General features: G+C 30.1%; 1 protein-coding gene across 1 annotated transcript; it reads left to right on the top strand.

Moving 5' to 3' along the window:
* Window positions 1-2,640: 2,640 nt before the first annotated feature.
* On the top strand, window positions 2,641-19,458 carry LOC115885573 (leucine-rich repeat-containing protein 15-like). Its single transcript, XM_030904527.1, has 3 exons — window positions 2,641-3,107; window positions 16,797-17,102; window positions 18,857-19,458. Exons 1-3 carry the CDS (start codon window positions 2,693-2,695, stop codon window positions 19,201-19,203), a joined length of 1,068 nt encoding a protein of 355 aa, XP_030760387.1. The 5' UTR covers window positions 2,641-2,692; the 3' UTR covers window positions 19,204-19,458.
* The last annotated feature ends 5,538 nt before the right edge of the window (window positions 19,459-24,996 follow it).

Raw genomic sequence — 24,996 nt, 5'->3', positions numbered from 1 at the left:
TAAGAATTAATATAATCGTATGTAGACGGAATAGGAAATATTGATTGTCTCAAGCACAAAATGTTTCCAAGAATTATGAGATTATATAAAAAATAAAATACGTAGTTTTTTGAAGCAGGTTTAATTCATTTACAGAAGAATACTAAATAATACATCTCTCTAATGGAATTCTAATTAAGACTGGTTCAGCAGTTTTGAATATCGATCCAGACCGTTCGGCAAACATACAAAATTCAAAACAAATTTAACCCATGACCTTTAGAATGAGGTGAGCTAGAATTATCATTGTACAGAAACAGAATATATTCCAAATTATTTATTTGTTTAGAAGTCTAGTATATAGATTACTGATTTAATAATAAAAGTTTTAATAAAGTATTTATATATTTCAGACACAATAAAAATATTATTTTATTTTACAGTGCCCATTGTTAATTAGACCACTGTAAAAAATCAGCCTGAGTGAACACATATTTCTCAGGGAGTGAATTTTTTGAGTGAAATAATTGAGTACATTTTCATCTAAAATAGAGTAAATTCATCATTTAACTCAAATATGATCTCTATTTAATCAATGGCGATTGAATAAGCTCATGTTCGAGTTATAGCCCCTATCTTTGAGTAATGGAATAGAAAAATTAACTTAAAAACTCATGTTATAGTTTAACACATTAAAAATTTGAGTGAAATCTCCCAGTTTAGAGTATTTTCGCTCATTACTAATCATACGTCATACGCGCTTCTTCGATACCCAATAAGCTATTCCCCTGTTCCTCAGTTTGTAATTATCTGTTCGAGTCGTAGGTTGTCTTGTCCCTTCGAAGGTGCCAAGGTCACAAGCCCATAGTGTGTGTATAAAGTGTGATGTAAAGTGTAACTGTTAATAATATGTTTTATGTTAAGAACATTTTTTTTCACATCGCAGAAATCCGCCCAACATAGCATAGATTCAAATTCGACTGCGCCAATGCCGCAATGCTGATGTTTCCTTGACTAATTAGCGTAGCGAAAATCTAGGTACTTTCTCTCAATCATGAATTGGGAACTGGAACATTTGGCAGAATAACAATTTTTTTTTAATTTTCAGGAGCAAAAGTATCTGGGTTTTCCGAGGGATTTTCGTTATTAAAAGTTAGTTTAGAAATTAGAAATATTCGAGAAGGTGGCCGAACTGACGAATGCTCTTAATAAAGCGGATTTTTGCGATGTGATGCAACTTTTCTAGACATCTAACTTAAAAAAGTTCCTGTATAAAGAGTTAAAAAAACATTTTGATATTATAATAATAGTGTTATATTTGGTTTTATTTGTTTTTTTCAAATAAAAATGACAAATAAAAATATTTTTGAAGGTTCTACAGTTTTTCATTTGGTTTGTTAAAAAAAACGAAATATTCTAAATGATTTTTTTAAAAGCTATATGTAAGCTAACTTCTTATTTTATTACAAGTGAACAGATGCCTCCCAAAAGTGAATTTTAGGAAATGGACATGTTCGAGACCATGTCCTAAACTGAAACTTACCGTTGAAAGGCACCTGCCCACCTGTTTTAAAATAACAAGTTAGCTTACATATAGCTTTAAAAAAATCATTTAGAATATATTTCTCAATACTGAGTGAAATTAATACTCAGATATGAGTACTAATCGAGTTAAGTGTAATACAAAGTTGAGTAAAAGTCACTCAATAAAAGGTGTACTTGAACTCAACACTTAGTGAGTTCACTCATTTTAAAGTGAAAAATTATCAAAATCGAGTCTTTCGTCTAATCTCGATTGAGTGAAAACACTCAGTGCTTTTCACTGTGTGAATTGAAGATTCACTCAGTTCTGTAGAGTAGAAATTTCACTCAATCGGGTGTGGACAGAAATTGAGAAAGTATTGAGTGAAATCTGAGTGAAATTTCACTCAATTTTTTTTACAGTGACTCCACAATGTAAATATGCAAAATTAATTTTATTTTGCGCAATATTTTAAAGTTATTTTTAATAATAAAAGTTCATTTTTAAAATAAAATACAGGAATACGATTTTATTTGGATTCATAACATACAGCTATATTACAGGGTCGTCCAAAAGTACAGCTGTAATATAATTCAGCTACCATTTATTCTGCTATCTTATTTGTTTTAATAATTATTGATTACTGGTTTAAAAATTGTATCTATTATGTATATACAGGGTTTTTTTTTGTAAAATTGTAGTTCTAATAGTCCCCCCCTCCCTTCAACGAACCGAAAACTCATAATTTGCAAACATCTAATCGTTTAGCTACAATACTCCGGGTCGTATGAGGTGGACAATCTGTATATTTTTAATTAAGTCATCTGAACTCATAGAGTATAGACTCAGTATAGAGAGACACAAAACATTTTATTTTCTATTAAATTATGTAATTTAATATAGGTGTCTACCAGACCACCCTGTAGGAATCAAATTAAAATTATTCAGTTTATCCGTAAGGCTTACAGTGGTTTTTATTTAGTAAACCTTTTTATTATTTTTGTTTCTTTATATCATTCAATCTACTTCGAGTGTATCTGTTTGCACCAAGTTCCACTGTTTCGACTTCCTCTTTAAAAATTCTCTTTAAAATTTATCAGCATTTAATGATATATTTTCTCTGTTACAGTTTTGTTGATATACACGCTTTCGGCATCGCCGTATAAGACTTGAATTTACGTATATATAACTATGTTAAAATATACATTTATTTCTTTGTTATTTACATTATCTGTCCTAGCTTCGGTAGTAAAAGAACATCGTTTTCGAATTCCCAATCAAACTTCCACACATTTCATCGGTCGGGCTCCAATCAATAGAAGTGTCAAAGTTTGTGACGTGGGTTCTGAAAATATTACAGAGTGTAAAACTTTGGAGAATACATTGGAAATAGCGAAATTTATCACGGGGACCCGAATAAAAGTTCAAGTTCGCGATGAACCCTTGGCCGAAGTACATAAATATTTTTTTACCGGATTGCTACACGTTGAAGATCTTATTATGTGTGATTGCGGAGTGATTTATATCGAGGCTGGAACGTTCTTTCCTTTGATATCGCTGAAAAAGCTTGATTTACGACGCAATTACATTGAACATATCAAACCAGGTAGGTAAAGTTAAGTTAGTTTTTTTCTATGCTCCATTTTTATGACAGGGTGGTCCGAACTGTATTCCGGAAACTGAGGTAGCATATTCTGCAGATAAAAATAAGTAAAAAAGTTCCTATAAATGTATGTTCTAAAATGTAGTACTCTCGCTCAGTACTAGGCCCTATTTTGTTTCTTCTTTTTATTAACGACATTGCTAACATAAACATCAGTGGCAAAATATGTCTTTTTGCGGACGACACTAGCTTCACTTGGAGCAACAAGGACATCACGGCACTTCATAGGATTATATCAAATGACTTAATCACCATTAAATCTTGGTGCGATTCGAACCTCCTGAGTATCAACATTTCTAAAACTAAAGCTTTGTCGTATAAAAACTCGTTGCAGCCTTTTGTACTTAACAACACCACCATTGACGTCGTCAAATCTGTAAAGTTCTTGGGGCTTGTTGTGGACAATTCTCTGAAATGAGACATACATATCGAAGCTTTGTCGAAAAAATTGAGCTCTGCCTGTTTTGCATTAAGGTCTGTTTCTAAAGAGCTTAACTTGTCAGTGGCTAGAACTGTTTATTATGCACTTTTTGAGTCGCACCTCAGGTATGCCCTTCCATTCTGGGGTACGTGTTGTGCGACTCAATTTGACCGCATTTTCAGGCTCCAGAAGAGAGCTGTTCGATATTCACTGGGACTAAACAGCATAACTCATTGCCGGGACTTTTTTAAAAAATTAAAAATATTGACTCTTCCTTCCTTATTTATATTTGAATCCGTTTGCCTAATACGTAAACATGTATCAGCTTCTCAAGAAAGGCCATCTCACACTTATCCACTCAGGAACACGGAGCAAGATCTTTATCTACCTACCCACGCTCAGAGTTAGTTAAAAGTTCAATATTATACAACTCGAAAAAAATGCACAATCACCTGCCATTTGAAATCAAATCCATAACATCATTTTTTTCATTTCGCAGAGCATTGAACTCTTATTTACTAGACAAGGCTTTCTACGCCGTAAATGAATTATATTTTGAAAATCAAATTTGATCTTGTAAACATTGGTCTAATGTTTGCTATTGCTATATTTACTAATGACATCGAAATTAATTTATTTAGAGGTCATTGATATTTTACTATAAACTAGCTAAATATTTTTGAATATTATTTTTATTTTTTTGTTCTTTGACATTATAAACGTTTATAAATGACAATATTATTTGTATAATGTTTTGTCTTATCTTTTCTTTCTTTGTTTGTGTACCTTGTTTTTTACTTTGTTTGTTAGTTTACCTTTGTCTACAAATTGAAAAATTTTTTGACAATAAAGGCATTTATATAATGCTTAATTTAAGATATACTGGGTGTAGAAATTCCCTTTTTATTTCGATTTTTTCCTAATAATTTCTGAAGTAACGTCAATATATGGATCAAAATTGGTGTCTGGGAGTTTTTTGAAATGAGAACTTTAATTTTGATGTTAATATGGCTCCTATTTGTAGGGGGCGCCACCTACATGTGTTTTAACATTTTTAAAGAGTAATAACTTTTCGTCCGTACCGGTATAAAACTACTGAGTAAAAAACATACATTTCCGAGACTTTTTACGTAAAAAATGTCCAACTGCCAAATGAAGTTGTCATTTAATAGTACCTAAATTAATAAGTTATTGAATATTGTAATAATACTATAATTAACCTTGTAATTGATTACTTTATTTTACTTTAATTCATATTAATTTGCATTTCTAAATACATCTTTAAGATTTCCGATGTAGGAATGAGTTTTCAATAATAATAAAGCACTAAATAGGTAAATTTCTGAAATGGCAACTTCATTTGACAGTTATCTTTTACCTTGACTGGTGCTCATAAGTAAATACAGGGCTATAAGAAAGGAGAAATATTTAAAAAGAAATCGGCGATAACTCGTAAACGAGATAATCAAAAACATCTAAAGTTATTCTTTTGAATGTGGGTTTTAGTGCTTTTCAATAAACCTAAATAGAATTATTCTCTAAAATAATTAGGGAAGCCAATAATTGACCCCACTAAAATTTACATGGGATTTCCTATGTCCCGTCCGACGATGCAACACCCGGTATATTTAAATTGCTTGTAAATTGAGAGGGTTAAAATTAGAAAACTTAATTTTCACTATTAAATACCTATAATTATTTTTTTTTGTAAAACCAAGAGTGAAAATACTAACAAATAATATAATTAATAATATAATTTATATTTAGTCACCTTAAATTTACAATTTTAGGCACTTAAAATGTTATAAAAGTGAAATATAACATGTTTTTTTATCAATTAGAGGTGAATCTTGAAATTAACGCAACAAAAATATGAAATATACAGGGTGAATTTTAAATAAGTGCAAATATTTTTAGGGTTGGTATATTTCGACTCCAGGAATACTGTGACAAATCTTTTCGGATTAATCACTTGTCTATGGGTAGCGTGACTATTTTATAATTTTTATAATTAAAATAATTTATTGAGCGGTAGGCAGAACTTGGATTAATGAGAGCACCGACTTTTCAGAGCGTAAATATAGTTTATCGTTTACATATAAAAACAAAATATAACCAGCTAAAAATAGAAATTAAAAGGTATCGCACTTTTATGGTAAGGGCTCTTTCTAAATTCAGTTACTATAAACTCTATTGCCACTTACCTTATTACGTCAACGTCCGTCAGCAATACATCAACAACAAGAACCTGTCGAAGATTTCATTGATCCCCTTGTAGATCTACCTCTTCGGTCTTGGACTCATACTTTGGATTGAACCACTCGACCGGTTATCACAGTGTTCTTTTAATTAACTTAATATTTTAGTAATTAGGTGAAATAAAGAAATAAAATGCCGATTTTTCACAACACCTAACTATATTTAATATAAAGAAATAAATAAATAAAAAAAATAATGAAAAAGATTTAACAACAAAACATTTATAATTAATGAAAAAGAAAGAAATTGAATCAAAAATAATTAATGACAATTAGAGAATTGAAATTAAAACTCAGAGATAATAAAGTTAAAAAAAATACAAAATATTCTTCTTATTAGTCCAATTTAAATTATCTACAATTAGCATACACTTTCAAATCTCTCTTAGAATTATCGTTGGCAGAAAATTAATATATTAAAAAAATATTCACTGAACAATTAAATTTAAATTAGAATTTAATAAAAGAACAATTGCAAAATAATCACTTATGCAATGACATCTAAAATTTACTAAAGCCTTTAGAACAAACAGAAAGTCTTAAATCATTAATAAAGAAAAATATTAGAGAAAATCCAAAAACAACAATTAAAATACTGTAAGCATGAATAGTTTAGAATTTCCTAACTTGAGAAAATCTTTAGATAGAGAACTTACTAAAACAATTAAAAAGACCACTGGATAATATAAGATCAATAGTACCAGCATCAGTATTTTCATCTTCAAAATTAGTTCGGTACTGACTTTTAAATTAGACGGTCGAATTTAATAAGTGTAATTCGACCGTCTAATTTAAAAGTCAGTACCGAACTAATTTTGAAGATGAAAATACTGATGCTGGTACTATCTCGGAAAGGCGTTACTACATCTTCGGCACGCCCCTGTTTGAGGAACCTTCGAATACCCATCCAAATGCATATTTCGCACCTTTTAATTGGCCGAGAAGGGGCTCCTTCCCGAAAGATCCCTAGACTTCTTTCACCCTCTAGTTTCTGGTCCTCGTCCCGAGAGGGCATCAGCATGTCCTATTTATTAATTAAATGTAATTTTTAAACCCTTCCGTGTAAATCTTACTCTTTTACCAATTTGCTGAATAATATTCGTAATCTTAAGTTAATAGTGCTGAATAATATTCGTAATCGTAAGCTTAACTAATACAAATGATATCGTGCCATAGGATTACCTTAGAAAAAAACCGCCTAGAAATTAACTCTTTATTTCTTCATATTTTTGTCTATTTCTATTTAACTCTAGGAACGGAAAAAAAGATAATCCTATTTCTATCATTTTCAGACATTCATCTCGTGAACATTTGGATTCTGATTTTAAACATATATTTAATACTTTTAATTTTCAATGTAAAACCTCTAGCGAAGGGATGATTTAATTTTACTTATTTCGTTAAGCATGCCTACGTGCTTTTTCTGCGTTGTTTATTTTGAGATATCCCTAGTGTACAAACTGGTACCACTCTGTCAAATAGAGTTTTTTATAATAAGGGATGAATGTTTGTTCTACTTTACCCTCGTTTATGTGACTTTAAATTATTTAGAAGATTGTATTATTTGCTTAGTTAGTTTCTCAGGATATATGCGTACTTTTAGAGAGTTTATGTGTCTTGAATATCATTAGATTATTTGCTTATGCCTTTTAAAATTCGTTTGCCTATGTCGACTGATAACTTCGTAAACTGAAATGGTCCCATCTTAGAATAACAAACCAAAAGATAAAATTTTACCAAGCTTGATATTATTCTATTACAATACGTTTATGAAGTTCTTTTCGCGAAGGAATTTTTTTGAAAATTTGGAATTTTTTGAAAAAAAAACTGTAAAAGTGTTTAAAAAAATAGATATTTTATTTTAAAATTCATTACGTATCAGTACATATGACAGAGCTTTCACGATAAAAAGTAAATTTTAAAGCCAGAGACCACTTTTATCGAGATTTATTTGCGCTATTCTGTTAATGCCTCTGTAATTTGTTGTTTTAAGATAAGCTTTGTAGAATACTGCAATGGGGTTTAGTTGTGTTTAATGAAAACGTAGTGCAATACGAGCAGGTTAATTTTAAAGGGAGCCAGTTTGATTTATTCGGCTGCAAAGTGTTGGAATAATATTTCAAAGTATTTGCCCAGTTGCCGGTAGAACGAAGTGTATTAATAAACGTGCTTTTACCTGCGTTCCAATGACAACAGTTGGGCAATAACAATGTATGGGGTGGTGGAGTAATTCGACTGATAAAGGGAAAATTATCTAGAAGATCAAATTGAAATGAGTGGGTAACGTTTTGTTGATTATACAACTCTATGTACATTTTTCCTATACAAGGTTGATCACCATATACGATACGGAGTATTGTAGCTAAACGATGAGATTTTTACAAATTGTAAGTTTGGGGTTCGTTGAAGGACTATTAGAGCTACAATTTAAAAATATTTTTACAAGATACAGAGTGTCCCAAGTAAATAAAAAATATCAAAGTTGTATTTTTTAAATGGAACACCCTATATATTATAACATTTTTAGTTTCTACGATTAAAATAAAGGTAAATTTGATTAAGGTTTATTACACTTAAACCTTACCGTTTTGAAAATATTTTCAATTTTGTGAAAGTGCAGTATAAATTTCAAGGCTTCATTTCTCCGAGGATATCAAAGTTTTTAATACTAAATATTTTATTATATATATATATATATATATAATAAAATATTTAGTATTATATATATATATATATATATATATATATATATATATATATATATATATATATATATATATATATATATATATATATATATATATATATTATATATTATAATAAGTTTATTTATTGATCAGTTATTGTGTTGCAATAATAAAAACTTACTACCTTATACAGAGTGTCTAAAAATTTATTTTAAATAATTATTAGCTTCAAACGGCAATAACTTCTTTAATTTAAATGGAATGCCATGTATATTTTAGGAGAATCAGATGCACAATTAAATTGTCTATCAAATTGTAATATACCATTTTTTACCTATCTCTTCAAGTTTCCGTAGAAAATTCATTTTCTTGTAATTTAGAACTCATTTATCAATATACCCATGGAATACTGACATGTTAGATTATTTTTAAAGATGTACCAAATTTTTAAAGAGTACAGATACTAATATCGTCGATATAGTTCGTTCATTTCATAAAAAAATAAAGAAAAAACTGTTTAAATATTTGTTAAAGGACCAATTAATATGATTCCAGTATTCAAACGACATTAATTGACTGTTTGCGTTGATTAATAATAATTGCTCCAAATACTAAAAAACTGAATTATGTATGTGTATTAGACAGTGTGGTAAAAAGTAACACCTTAAAAATAATATTTAATTTTTTGACAAAGGCTTATTTATAACAACAGAGACGTTCATTTTCATAACTTATTATTATATTGATTTCTGATTCAAATCCACATTTATTTAGAATAATTTATTAACGAACACAATTAAGTATGTAGTTAATTAGTATTTGGGCGGAAATACTGGTGGTATATTTAATTAATGGTATACTCTTTTTATTAAGCAAAATAATCTTGAATATATAATCCTTAATATACAGGGTGTTCCATTTAAATTAAACAAGTTATTGCCGTTTGAAGCTAATAATTATTTAAAATAAATTTTTAGACACTCTGTATAAGGTAGTATTATTTTTATTATTGCAACACAATAACTGATCAGTAGATAAACCTCAGTAAATATTTAGTATTAAAAACTTTGATACCCTTGGAGAAATAAAGCATTAAAAATTTTTACTGCAATTGCACAAAATTGAAAATATTTCAAAAACGGTAAGGTTTAAGTATAATAAATCTTAATCAAATTTACCTTTATTTTAATCGTAGAAACTAAAAATGTAATAATATACAGGGTGTTCTATTTAAAAAAATACAACTTTGATATTTTTTACCTATTTGGGACACTCTGTATCTTGTAAAATTATTTTTAAATTGTACCTCTAATAGTCCTTCATCGAACCCAAAACTTACAATTTGTAAAAATCTCATCGTTTAGCTACAATACTCCGTGTCGTATGTGGTGAACAACCCTGTATAAGTAAAATAGCAAAATCGTTATGGAAACGAAGATATAAAATAACACCAACGTATATCCGATAAACGGAGGCATGAAAATGCAAAAAATTTAAAAACTGCGTTATTTTCTAACCAATCAAAGTCTTTAAATTCTACCAATAAAATTAATATCGTATCAACGTATCGTCGGACAACGGATGCATGAAAATCAAGCTTTAGTCGTCGAAATGCTTGGCCTGCCAAAAACTTGGTCCGGGCCACAAACGCAAAAATTTCATCTGAAGCAGAGCGGACCTTTCGGTGTATGGGGGGCTGAACTCTGGCCCATTGCGTTCCTAGTGATTGTTAATAGTTATTGGATTTCCGACTTTCACTGTAACATATAACGTGCTGCCAACTCTTACTTTTGAATCGGTATTTACATGTGCGGAAGTAAATCGCACAGGGTTCTGATTAAGTCGGAGTGAGAGAAATGCGACGGTGTGCTGTTGCGGCGTTGCCACGTTTCGCCGGTACGTCTTTCCCTATCAAGTAAAGTAAAATCACGATCGTAAACCGCTTATTTTTTTAAATACAATTTTTTTCGAAAGGATAACTAGATAAAATCATTAGATATGTTTCTGAGCATCTGAAATGGAATTTTAAGGATATTGTTAGAGTATCCATAGAAATTCGATAGGCCTGTTTTTTTTTCATTCAAAAATTAAAAAAAACATCCATTTACTTTTAGTGCATTGCAATTTTCGGTAATTGTATAACTTTTTTATTTGTAAAAATTTTCACATACTGTCTGCGAAGAAAATATACCAGAAATATTAAGAAAGTTTTCGAAAAAAAACTGAAATCAATTAGATCTAATGGATTTCAAGATATCGACTTTTGAATTCAGCGTTCTAATAGCGCGACCACTGTCGAACAACAACTCAATTCCTACCTTTTGTTTCTCTGTGTAGTAACTTAATTGAGTTTTCATTAATTTTGTGATTATTTACTATACAATGAGTTGCAAGACCAGAACTATGCTGGAGATTATTAATAGACTTTACATGTTCTTTAATCCTTATATCTAAATTTCTACCTGTTTGGCCTATGTACACGGCATCACAGTATTGCAATCCACCCTATATACACCCGACTTATTTTTGACATTAGTTTTGTCTTTATTATTTAATAAAATTTGACCTAAATTTCTTTTATTTACGTTAATAGTTTTACATCCTATTTTATTGAGATTATTTGATATTTTGTTAGTTAAATTAGGAATGTAGTTTAAAGGTTGATAATTGTTATTGTCTTTAGAATTAGCGGATTAAAAATTTTTCATTAATATTTTGTTTTGTTTTTTCTTTAGCATATTATCAATAAGGGAACACTTATATCCATTGTTGATGGCGATCTGTTTAATAATATTTAACTCTTTTTTAAAATTCTCTGGGCTCAGTGGAAACATTACTAATCTATGAATTAAACTATGAAAGGGTGACATTTTGATTTGCCAGGATTGGTGTGATTGACTATGTATTACAGTGTCTGTGGTAGTGGGTTTTCTGTAAATATCAAATTGTAATCTATTAGACTGTTTTATAATTGTAACATCAAGAAAATTGATGGTATTAATACCTTTTTCAATAGTAAATTGTATTCTCGGGTTAATTGAATTTAATAATGTTAAAAAACTGTTTAAATTTCTCTCGGTGCCTGACCAAATACAAAAAACAAATAAAGTACCACGAGACGTAATAAATCATGCAGGTGAACGCATGATGTACATTCTTCCTTAGAATTTTGAGTACTGATTGTCTCTTAGCAATGTGCACAGTTTCTTGGTTAATTTCATATGTTTGGCAACGTTTTTACTGTTCTCTCGTTGTTCAGTACATTAAAAAACGCATTGTACTCTTTTTACATACGGAAATCTCGACTCAAGACCAACCTTTGCCAGCCCTTAGTATAAATAATATTTAAATTAAATCAGACAAAGCGAAACCATACATTTTTAGACCGTTGAAAGACTAATTCGATATCACAAAATAATTATAAAACAAACAATAATCGAGAACATAACTCCGTAGTTCGCAGCAAAAAAAAATATTTTTCCGGAATATACTTATTACTCTTTAAATCTGTTCAAGGAATAATAAAGATATTTCTTGAAAATTTCTTATAAAAATATCAGTATCTTAACAAACCTTCCAGATACTCCATATCTCGAAATCAAATCGCAATTGACAATAACGAGAAGGTTTGCCGTCTACGACGAAGATACGAGGCGATTCTGTTCACGCAGAATTAAACAATGATAATTACGATCGGATCGTCGAAAATTCGAGAAATAAAAACGGGAATACTTATCCGGGAATTGTTTGGCGTAACAATGCGAAACATGTACCGGCTTCGTCCGTAATTGGACTTCGGTTCGTTGTTTCGTTTTCGTTTTGAAAAGCTGCGTGTTCGAAAATTGACGGCGTATACGGACGTCGAATCAAAACAGAAAATACGAAAATATTCCGGTTGCACCTGATATTTTTGCTAGATAAATTAATACGGACAGACATATGGAACAAATGAAAACAACAAATAATTACAAAATACAACAACAACATTTTTACACATCTATAAATGCAAATACTAAGGGCTGGCAAAGGTTAGTCTTGGGTCGAGATTTCCGGATGTAAAAAGAGTACAATGCGTTTATAATGTACCGAACAAAGATAGAACAGTAAACACGTTGCCAAACGTATAAAATAAACACAATTTAATTGTCTACCAAATTGTATTATATCACTTCTTAACTATTCCTTCAAAAGAAAATGCATTTTCTTATAATTTACACCTCATTTATCAATATACCCATGGAATATTGACATTTTAGGTTGTTTTTAAAACAACAAATGTACAAAATGTACAGGCTAGTAGTATTATCGTTTTTAGTAAAACGATAATATTAATAGCCCATTTGTATGCAAAAAGAAAACTATTTAAATCTTAATAAAAGAGTATACCATTAACTAAATATACCACCAGTATTTCCGCCCAAATACTAATTAACTTACTTAATTGTGTTCGACCACAATACACCAAAACACTTTTACTTTTACACTGGACGCGCGTTTCGCTAACCATGTTAGCATCATCAGCAGATGATTAAAACTAAAGTACAATCTACAAGTTGAGCGTTTATATACTCGCTCAGTGGGCACCGAGTGGGCGTGGCAAAATCTAGCCAACCAAGTCAGAGCCTACTGAGCGTAACAGTTAGATTTCCGCCACTAGAGTAGTAGGAACAAAGAACTTGAAGGAATTGGACCGTTGACTCTGTTCATACTATCTTTACATTTATTAATTATGATGCTTTCATATGCATCTAATTGCCTGTAATTTGAGACTTGTTTAATTAATTTTAAATTATTAAGATCTATACAATGTTCATTATCAACAATATGTTCGGCAACGCAAGATTTATCCGGTCTACCATATCTTATCTGAGCTAAATGTTCTTTAAATCTAGTTAATATTGATCTCCTAGTTTGCCCAACATATTTCTGATTACAATCTTTACAAGAAATTTCATAAATACCCGACCTTTCCAGTGGAGGTGTTTTATCTTTTGGATTATTTTATTGTAATCACTGGAATCAGATTGCACTATTTTAATAGATGGATAATCAAACATAGATTCTAGAATCTACAGGTGTAACATCTTCGATTTAGCATCATATGGAATATATCAAATTAATTAAAGTAATGCTACATTTCATATTTTCTCTTAAACTTTACATGTCCTGTATTTTATCGTAGTTGTTTTCATTGATATTTAGTGCGACTCCTACCACCACTTTCTTTGACATATAACCACTATATATTTACTAGAACTCTACAATGTCATGTATCAGCAAAGAACGTCATTAATAAATATAGTCATTAGTTTTAAGTATTACACAACTCTGTTTTCTTTCTCTGTACATGCCTGGCGCCCAATATCTATTTTTTTGTTTATTGTTCTTAATTAGTTTTCTTTCCAGTGAAATACCTTATCCACGACTGCTCTCCGATGAAAAGCTGCCGTTCGCAGTGGTAGTGGTTTAAAAAACGCTACAATATTTTGTCATGTGTTCTAACATTTGATTTTTACAAAAATCAAGAAAAAGTATGGGAAGGGTGAAAAAATTCTCCACTCGTACAAAAATTTTAGTATAAATATTTTTCAGATCCTCCGATGGCTAATTTTCTTTCCGTAAAATGGTCCCTCTAGAATTTCCTAAATTTTTTGTATCTTGTAAAAAAACGCCACCATGCTTACTTTTTGAGGAAAAAAAATATTTTCTAAAGCTGACTTCCAAAAAATGTTTTTTCTCACATCAAGCTATGGAGGCACATAAAATCCATTATGCTCTAATAATCTAGCTAACGAAAATATGAAATTTTATGTTAGTATCACAAATTATATTCGACAATAAGCTTCATAAAAAACTCAAAAAAATGAATAATTTTTAAATTAATTAACGTTCGGGTTTATTTTTGACTGATGCCCTCTATCGGATAAACGAAGAACTTTTGTATAGGTAAATTATATGCAATTAACTTATTTTGATCCAAAAATACGTAGTTGTTCTATGTGCACGAAATATTCCAACTCCCTGTATACTTTGTAAGCCTGCCTTGGAATAATAAATCCTCCAAAAAGATTTTCACAAAAACTATGCGGTGTAGCGTTTTTTACAGAGAAATTAAATGTAGTAAATACTAGAGGGACCATTTTACGAAAAGAAAATCTTTCGTCGGTGTAGTTAGAATTATATTTACACTAAAATTGATGTTGGGGTGGGGATAGTTTTTACCCTTCCTGTACTTTTTCTTGATTTTTGTGAAAGCCAAATGTTACAATACTTAGCAAAACATAGACATTTAAAATCTCATTCAAATAAGAATAACGGTTCTTAAGTAGCAAGTAAAAGCAATTGCTAGTTGTTCCCATGAATAAAACTTTTAAAAAATTAAATAAATGCTACTTTTTCTTGGCCTCTGTAGCTTTTGCTTACTTAACAGGTTTAAAAAAGACTCAGCACAGGATTCAGAAATATGAGTAGAAAACATATATTTGCTCTTTAAAACTATAATATCATAGTATTAATATAATATAATAACGTTAATGTTAGAATATCGTTATTTTGAATATTAGTATTTTAATAAAGCACGCTTTTAGATGTTTCAAAAAAACTTTTAATAAGAGTAACTTTAACTCTACATATATGTTTTGGCTTGTTAGGCCTTTTTCAAGAGTTTTTTAAGAACTAATCGTCTAACTACACTGTAACTATATATATATATATATATATTTGCTATGGGGGTGGGTTCAGAGAGTTTACAATAGGGGTAATAAAAAATGTGTTTAGAAATCCTTGTTGGTCGTTAACATTATTTTCGTTTTTAACAGATTTTAGTATTTCTAACTGTTCAATGTAATTTAAGCGTCTACCTTTTGTTTCTCTGTGTAGTAACTTAATTGAGTTTTCATTAATTTTGTGATTATTTACTATACAATGAGTGCAAGACCAGAACTATGCTGGAGATTATTAATAGACTTTATATGTTCTTTAATCCTTATATCTAAATTTCTACCAGTTTGGCCTATGTACACGGCATCACAATCATTGCAATCCACCCTATATACACCCGACTTATTTTTGACATTAGTTTTGTCTTTATTATTTAATAAAATTTGACCTAAATTTCTTTTATTTACATTAATAGTTTTACATCCTATTTTATTCAGATTATTTGATATTTTGTTAGTTAAATTAGGAATGTAGTTTAAAAGTCGATAATTGTTATTGTCTTTAGAATTAGCGGAATAAAAATTTTTCATTAATATTTTCTTTTGTTTTTTCTTTAGCATATTATCAATAAGGGAACACTTATATCCATTGTTGATGGCGATTTGTTTAATAATATTTAACTCTTTTTTAAAATTCTCTGGGCTCAGTGGAAACATTACTAATCTATGAATTAAACTATGAAAGGGTGACATTTTGATTTGTCAGGATTGGTGTGATTGACTATGTATTACAGTGTCTGTGGTAGTGGGTTTTCTGTAAATATCAAATTGTAATCTATTAGACTCGATTAGTTCTTAAAAAACTCTTGAAAAAGGCCTAACAAGCCGAAACTTATATGTAGAGTTAAAGTTACTCTTATTAAAAGTTTTTTTGAAACATCTAAAAGCGTGCTTTATTAAAATACTAATATGTCAACGATGTTTCACAAGGAACCAACCACAGCTTCAGTACAATTTGTTATTTTGAATGTTAATTTTAACATTTTATCCATAGCAACTGTTAAAATTGCCTTGTATCTATCAAAAATAGTAGATAAAATAGTACTTTAACCGCGATTAACGTTTTTATTTGCTTTCATTTTTGAAAATTTTGTATTTCTTTACATAAGTTATTCGGAGTCTAAATGGAAGTAGTTTGGATATGGCGTTTGTCACCTCAGCCTGAATATCTGTTGGTAATTTACTTATTTCGTTTTGAGCTTCTGGCTCCAATTCAATCAGTAATCGACACGAAAAATATATTGACTCAAAACTGACAACTAAAGAGACAGCTTTATTTACTTGTCAAATTACACAGAAACCAACGCCAATCCAGCACAATATTTTTTCTACTCTAATAATACATTCCTTGAAATAATAATTTCTGAATATTTTTTAAAACGTAACTCGCTATATGGGAAAAAATATTGTTTTATACACGACGATAAAATTACATTATTGTTTTGTATAAAAAATAACTACATTTTATCATTTAAACTTTCAGCGATATTATGAAGCAAAAAAACATGCAACTATCATTAAGAGCATTTTTCTAATTTGTGTTTTAGGCGTTTTCAACTACCTTCTACTAGCCGAATTAGACCTAAGCCACAACAAAATAAAAATCGTCGAAGCAGACGCTCTAAATCACATGAAAAACTTGAGGCAAATCGATTTGAGCAACAATCTCATTTCCACCTACGACCCGAAATGGTTTCTCGACGCACCCAATCTCTCCCAGTTGCATCTTGAAAATAACTTTGTAAGGGCGCTACCTGAAAGTGCCTTTCGAAACCTAATTGACCTCGAATCGGAAATAAATATATTTTTCAGCTTTAACAGGATAAACTTCGTTCACCCTTTGGCTTTCAATGGTAAGTAAATACTACAGAGTGATTTTTATATTGCAGTTTTTATAAGTTTTTATTACTTAAGTGTTATATGGCTCACAATTAAAATTTACCGCATAATATAATACCGTTTGATCGAATAAAAACGGCGTCAGCAATAGCTATGAAATAATCATCGATCGTCATTTCCCAGCCAACTGGACGCCGTTTTTTCTCGATCGTACGGTATATAAAGTAAATTTTCACAACGCTATAAAAGTATTTTAGAATATAATTTTGATACGAACACAACTTTTTTTTAACATCTAATAAACTCATATTCAAGAGTATAACTATTATTAATTTTGAATAAAAAATACTATTTTTATGTGGTTACTTACCTCTAATTAGTGATCTAATTTTAACGCTGATTTTGAAGTTATTTACCTGAAATAAAGAAAACGTATATTAGTCAACTATTTTTGTATCACTCAATATATTTTTTAATAAGTTTTAAATAAAAAAAGCCAAAAAACAAAAATTAAATTTTTGAACAGAAAAAATATATAATCAAATCGGAGCAACTCTTCTCTGATCCGAGTAGAGTTGAGGTAAGATTTAACTACAATAAAAAAGTTGAATTTGGATTTGAGTACATAATTTTGTTGTATATGATGGTCTTTTTCATTTCTTTAATAAAATTTCTGCAAGTACATAATTTTGTTGTATATGATGGTATTTTCATTTCTTTAATAAAATTTCTGCAACAAAAAAATTGAATCTGGATTTCTGTACATAATTTTGTTGGATATGACGGTCTTTTTCATTTCTTTAATACAATTGCTATCCACTACTTTGTCCAGTATAGTCTCTTCTAGAGACGTTTGCTGGTCGGTGGTCAGAGCAACCTCTGGGAAAGGCAGCACCGCCATTTTCATTTGTCCAGCAATAGTGTTGGACTGCTTTCCATCCTGGCCTCGATTCTGGCTATTTTTTCTTCCTGCCGGAGAAGAGGTGAGAGGTTCTCGCTCCCTTTCTTGCCCTTTGATGGAGATGATCAGGTTGTTTCTTGGTTTCTTTATTTATCGAGGAGTGTTTTTATGCTTAGGTATAAAAGTAAAGCACTTTTACGCCTAAGCGTAAAAGTACGAAAATATATTATTAAATTGACATAAAATGTCAAATTCAACGAGCGTAACCATATTTTCTCGATATAATATAACTACTTACAAGATATTACTTTTAAATCTTTTTATACAGAGTTATTCACCACGTACGACACGGGGTATTGTAGCTAACCGATTAGCTGTTTACAAATTGTAACTTTTGGGTTCGTTGAAGGGCTATTAGAGCTAAAATTTAAAAATATTTTAACAAGATACAGAGTGTCCCAAATAAATAAAAAATATCAAAGTGTTATTTTTATACATAGAACGCCCTGTATATTATTACATTTTTAGTTTCTAGGATTAAAATAAAGTTAAATTTGATTAAGGTTTACCGCATGTTAATCTTACCGTTTTGAAATATTTACGTTTTTGTCAAAATATTTTTTTTTATTTTATTATTTTCATTACTTACAAGATATTTCTTTTAAATATTTTTACAGTACAGCCTCGCTACAATATCAAAATTAGTATTTTGTTTTATTAGAAGTATCATTTTTACGTTTAATAAAACAATACACTATTATTTTGTGCTCTATGAATGAAATATCACTGAAAATTATTGTAAAGTAACGATTTAATAGCAATTGAGAATTAATAACCAGAATTAATTCCAATAATATTTTTTTACAGATATGGGAAAAACGACAATAGAAAAGTTATATATGGACCATAATTTGCTGGATTCGTGGCACGCCAATTGGTCCATGAATATTAACGACCTAAAAATAGCATTTAACAATGTAACGTGCATTCATGGCGATATCGCTGCAGTTATTAAAAATAACACTTTACAAAATTTTGCCTATAATCCATACAACTGCACTTGTTTGAAAGAGATTAAAATCATCGGAGATGGATACGGCCTCTCGTCTCAATGGTTTATGGACAAATATCTTCGATGCAGACACGACTTTAAACCTAGAAACGCGCCGCATAGAGCTGCACTTCGAAATATGCAAATATTCAGTTCTCCCTGATGGAATTGATACGCGTGTGTATATGCAAGAATTCAAAGGGCAAAAGGCAAATAAGCGAATGGAAATGTGTGCCATAGTAGACCTTTAACTACGTAGAACCTTCTATTTGATGTTTATTGTAATGACATACCGTTTTACTTAAAGCTGGTAAATTTTCGTTATTTGCATGTAAAATTTCAAAGTATAAAGTTGTATTGTGTTTAAATGGCTAAAGGTATGCTTTATTCAATTCGTTGAATTTGGATTTGTGTACATAATTTTGTGTATATGATGGTATTTTTCATTTCTTTAATAAAATTTCTGCAAGTACATAATTTTGTTGTATATGATGGTATTTTCATTTCTTTAATAAAATTTCTGCAACAAAAAAATTGAATCTGGATTTCTGTACATAATTTTGTTGGATATGGCGGTCTTTTTCATTCCTTTAATACAATTGCTGCAATAAAAAAGTTGAATTTAGATTTCTGTACATAATTTTGTCGGATATGACGGTCTTTTTCATTCCTTTAATACAATTGCTGCAATAAAAAAGTTGAATTTGGATTTGTGTACATAATTTTGTGTATATAATGGTATTTTTCATTTCTTTAATAAAATTTCTGCAAGTACATAATTTTGTTGTATATGATGGTATTTTCATTTCTTTAATAATATTTCTGCAACAAAAAAATTGAATCTGGATTTCTGTACATAATTTTGTTGGATATGACGGTCTTTTTCATTCCTTTAATACAATTGCTGCAATAAAAAAGTTGAATTTAGATTTCTGTACATAATTTTGTTGGATATGACAGTCTCTTTCATTTCTTTAATAACATTTCTGAAATAAAAAAGTTGAATTTGGATTGCGTACATAATTTTGTTGTATATAATGGTCTTTGTTTTGGTTTTTTAAAGCTACAATTTAAAAATATTTTTACAATCCATAAAAATCCCAAATAAATTAGAAATATCAAAGTTGTATTTTTTGAATATTGTAAATTGTTTTGTATATTGGCATTATTTTTTATTATTTTTGTATGTATTTCTAACATTTCGTCTTTTGAATTATCCTATTATCTCTGTTCTTTTACGAGCTATACATTTTTAAATAAAGTACCAATATTTTTACAATCTTGAACTTGTTAAAACTGGAGCTCTCAATGCCCACCGTTATATTGAGGATGTCCTCCAAGAAGTTCTCGTTCCATTTGCTCCTTTCATTGGAAATCAGTTTATACTGATGCATGACAATGTCAGACCTTACATTGGGTGGGGTAACAAGTTAGGAGTACGAGTAGTTAACGAGTACCTGGATTGAGGTTGGACTTCTGGTAGTCCCGACCACAATTCAATCGAACATTTGTGCGATAAACTTAATAACTTTTTTATCTAGTGTTCTCCAAGTCCTCCTTCGAGTTCAACCACAATCTTTACAAGAGTGTTTACTCGAAGATACTAGATCAAGAAAGACAGATTGTTATACTATAACTACCCTTATTCATTGGATTCAACGAAGACCTCAAGCTGTTTTGCTGCGAGAGGTGAACATACAGGCTATTAAAATTATTGTTTTAGTTAATAAAATAATTTCTGAAATCAATACTTTACTTAAAAGTGTGTAGGTTATAAAAGAATAGAGATAATGGGATCATTCAAAAAATCAATGTTATGAATACATCTAAGATTACAGGAAAGTGTTTCTTATCCAAAATGCCAGTCTCATTTTTTCCACAGCGCGTTTTGAATTTATTGCAAAAAACGTTTTGATTTACCCCGGTATAAACCCACCGAACCGAAGAATATAAGCCATTAAAATAATTTAATACAATGCCAATAGATTTCAAAAATTAGAGAAATCCTTCTTTTAATTGTGTGTACAGGGTGTCCCACTTAAGATGGATACAAGCCAATATCTTGGTTGTTTGTTGAGCGATCTTTTTCATTTTTGGCAGGAGGCTGTATGGCTATAAGACATACATTTTGCCCAGGGTAAGAAATGCGATACCTCATAGACGTACGTTTTAATGGGCTTTGATATTTTTCGAGTAAAGAGTAAACTACCCTTAGGGCAGTATTTATTTCAAATCTGATAAATGATATTGAGTCCTCCTTACCTAAGATACTTAAGTTCTAATTTTTATAAATATTGATACAGGGTGTGTTATTAAAATAAGACATTTATATGTTTATTGTTATTTTTTTAAGTACTTACGACGCCACTGGATAAACAGCTGGTTTATTATCAATAACCAATTATCAATTAATAATCAATTAAGTTTTCAGATAGCTTCCATAATAATTAAGATACGATACAAAAAACTAAATATTTTCAATTTATTTTGTTTACTTTAAAAAATTGTTTATCAGATTTGAAATAAATACTGCCTTAAGGGTAGTTTACTCTTGACTCGAAAAATATCAAACCCCATTAAAACGTACATCTATGAGGTATCGCATTTCTTACCCTGGGCAAAATGTACGTCTTATAGCCATACAGCCTCCTGACAAAAATGAAAAAGATCGCTCAACAAACAACCAAGATATTGGCTTGTAACCATTTTAAGTAGAACACCCTGTATATAAAGTGTATTGTGTATATAGCAATCTAAAATTGGAAATCTGTTTAACTGTATAAATCTGTAACGCTATTTATTTTCGGAAAGGTTTAATTAATGCGCCATTTAGAAAAGTGTAACGAACTGAACTGGACTGGACCGAACATTCTGCGGTCGGCCGCTTGACCGAGGCGCGTTGGCCGAAGGTGGCCGCATCGAAATGCCCGTAGGCGTTTTGTCAGTGGCTACGTTGCGGAAATGGCTTGCTAAAAATGGCTTGGTTTCGTTTGAACTAATCCTACAATTTGTTTTTTTAAGTTTGCAAAAGACTGAGTTAAAATGCGACGGTTTTTTTAACGTGTTCAAATCATTTTTAGACTGAAAATGCCAAAAAATATTATCATTTATTTGTATTTTTATGTGATTATGATACCTTTAATATTAAGTATATACAGGGTGGCGCCTCTCATACGCCTCGGAGGCTCCAAGGAGAACGACAGTTTGTATTGAAATGAAATTTTGTGAGCATATGTAGGTTAATTCAGAGCACATTTTAAAAATACAGAGAGTTCTACAGAGTGTCCCCAAAAAAGTTACATATCAAAGTTGTGTTTTTTTTGTAATGGAACACACCATATATAATTAATTGATTTTCGAAAATAAAGGTGAGTTTTATAAGAGAAGGATATGATTAAAATGTAAGGTTTTTGACATATTTAACATTTTCTAAAAATAAAGAAAATTTTTTAAATTACAATAAAAGCTACCTTAAAACTTGATCCAAAAAGTTATACAGGGTGAGACAAAATTAATATTGAACATTGGCCACTTTTAAAAGCATGTTAATTTTTTATTTTAAATGGAATTCCCTATAATATTTCGATATTCAATGGAGAATTCATGTCATTTTAAAAAACTGTTAAGGTTGCCTACCCCTCAAACAAAGATTTTCCTAGATATTTTCAATTATATGATTTGATCTGAGTAGATTTTTATTATTTGATAAAATCTAGGTGGCTGTGATATGTGTGACGTTACTTCAACATAGCTGTCTAATTAGTTTAACTTTAACAACTAGTTATCATTTTGTGTCAGTTAAAACAAAAAAAAAATCTCAGAAATTTGCCGAAAATGCAAACTTATCCTACATCAGAAAGAATTGATATGATTTTATTAGGTGGTGAATGCAGTGTGCAGTGATTTTATCTAGTCTGTTTTTTTTATCGGGATATGTTAAAGACAGTGTTTATAAAACTCGACCAACTATTGTCGACAACGTGAGAGAAATCGTTGTAGCTGCTTCTCGAGGTAGAACTCCACGTATGCTTTTTAAAATGAAAAGGTCCTTTTGAAAAGACAATAATTTTATGTAGTTAACAAAAAAGGAAGCATTTTGAGCATTTGATTACATCTAGCTAATTTTTGTCATTACAAGTCATTACAATTTATTCATATTATGCTTCTTTGATGAAACTCATTCTTATTTTTTCATAAAATCTAAAAATCAATTAATATATAGGGTGTTCCATTACAAAAAACCCAACTTTGATGCGTAGCTTTTTTTGGGGGACACTCTGTAGAACTCTATATATTTTTATAAAATGCTTTCAATTCACCTACATCTGCTCCCAAAATTTCATTTCGATATAAGCTCCCGTTCTCGTTAGAACCTCGGCGTCGCACAGTGGGCAAAAATCCAGAAGTATGTTGCAAAAATTCTTTTATTGTACAATTTCATTCAAATTTGGTAAAAACATTCTATGCCAGTAGCCCGTGAACCCAGTTAGTTTTGGCTGACTTGAGATTGGCTGGGGGTGGTGGGGGGGATTTATAAAATGGAAAAATCATCTTTTGACTAATACAGCTACCAAAATGCGCTAAGAATATTTTACATTTCACTAAATTTTACGATTTATGGCAGAGCCAAGATGAAACAGACAAATATTGAGCAATTATTACTCCTCCGGCATATACAGGGTTTGTTAGGTTAGGTATATATATTGACATCCTCTGTATCTTTTTTATTCGACGTTTTCGAAAAAAGTGTCTTGAATAAAAGTTTAATGGTCTGGAATACGTTTTTCAAAACAGTCTTCTTCGCATATACCGGGTGCCATAGAAATCCTGTGCGTGGCCCAACTTTCTTATTTCAAATTAGTACCCAATTTTTTATTTATTTTTTTTATTTTCTCCTAAAAATTCTAACTACTTTTATGTAGCATATCCTATACCTAATTTGAAATAAGATAGTTGAACCACGCCCAGATTTTTTGGAGCACTTTGGATATGCGAAATAGACTTTTTTGGCAAATTTATTCAAAACCACTTTCATTTGAGACAGTTTTCGGAAACGTCAAATAAAAAAGATAAAGGGGGTGTCAATGTATAAAAGAAAACCCTAAGTATACTAATCCAGTCGAACTTTTATTCAAGATTGTTTGTCATTTGAATAAGTTGGGTCTCTAATAATACCAGACAATATGTGAACAATATTTTATTATTATATTTTAAATAAGTAACAATATTCTGAGACTTAAACAATGACGATTTCGAAAATAACAGAACTTATACCTATTAAAAATATCTAAATTTTATTTTACCACCTACTATTTACTGATATTTTGTTTTATAACAGCTGGAAGCCATGGTCACGAAGTGCACATTGTTAAATCTGAAAGAAAAATCCATTTCATTTAATTTAAAAAATTAGGTACTGTCAAAATTTGTCAAAAAATGTCATTTGACATTTATGACATACCTCTTCGGAAATCTTGAGAAAAATTACGTAACTTTATATTTCAAGTTCTTCTCTAGCTACTATAACAATTAATTTATGAGAAGTATCCACATAAAGGATCTTAATATACACATACGCATGGAGACATACACTTCCAATAAGTTTAAAGTTGCGATTTTTTGCGATTTTTTTGACTTAACTTTTCTAAGATAGAATATATGCCACTATCAAAAAAACCTTAAATGATTATGTTCTACTTTGACCTTTACCTAGTTTTTATCCAAAAAATCAAAATAAAAGATCCTTTTTTACTTACCTTGACATTAAATTTACCGCAACCGGGAATCTACGTAAAACACATTATGACAATTTCACAATAATTATTGACAGCAAGCTAAGGTCGTCCGATTCAATTGTTATAATACTGTGTCACTTGAATGCAACGCCTACTATTTAAAAAATTGTAGAAAAAAAAACAGTTATTGGACACAAATTAACTGAAAATGTAGGTTTTGC

Source organism: Sitophilus oryzae, unplaced genomic scaffold (genome assembly GCF_002938485.1).
Source record: "Sitophilus oryzae breed Bouriz unplaced genomic scaffold, Soryzae_2.0 scaffold_402_pilon_pilon, whole genome shotgun sequence".
NCBI lineage: Eukaryota > Metazoa > Arthropoda > Insecta > Coleoptera > Curculionidae > Sitophilus > Sitophilus oryzae.
Note: the sequence above shows the minus strand (reverse complement) of the source record. Positions and strands in the feature narration are given on the sequence as shown.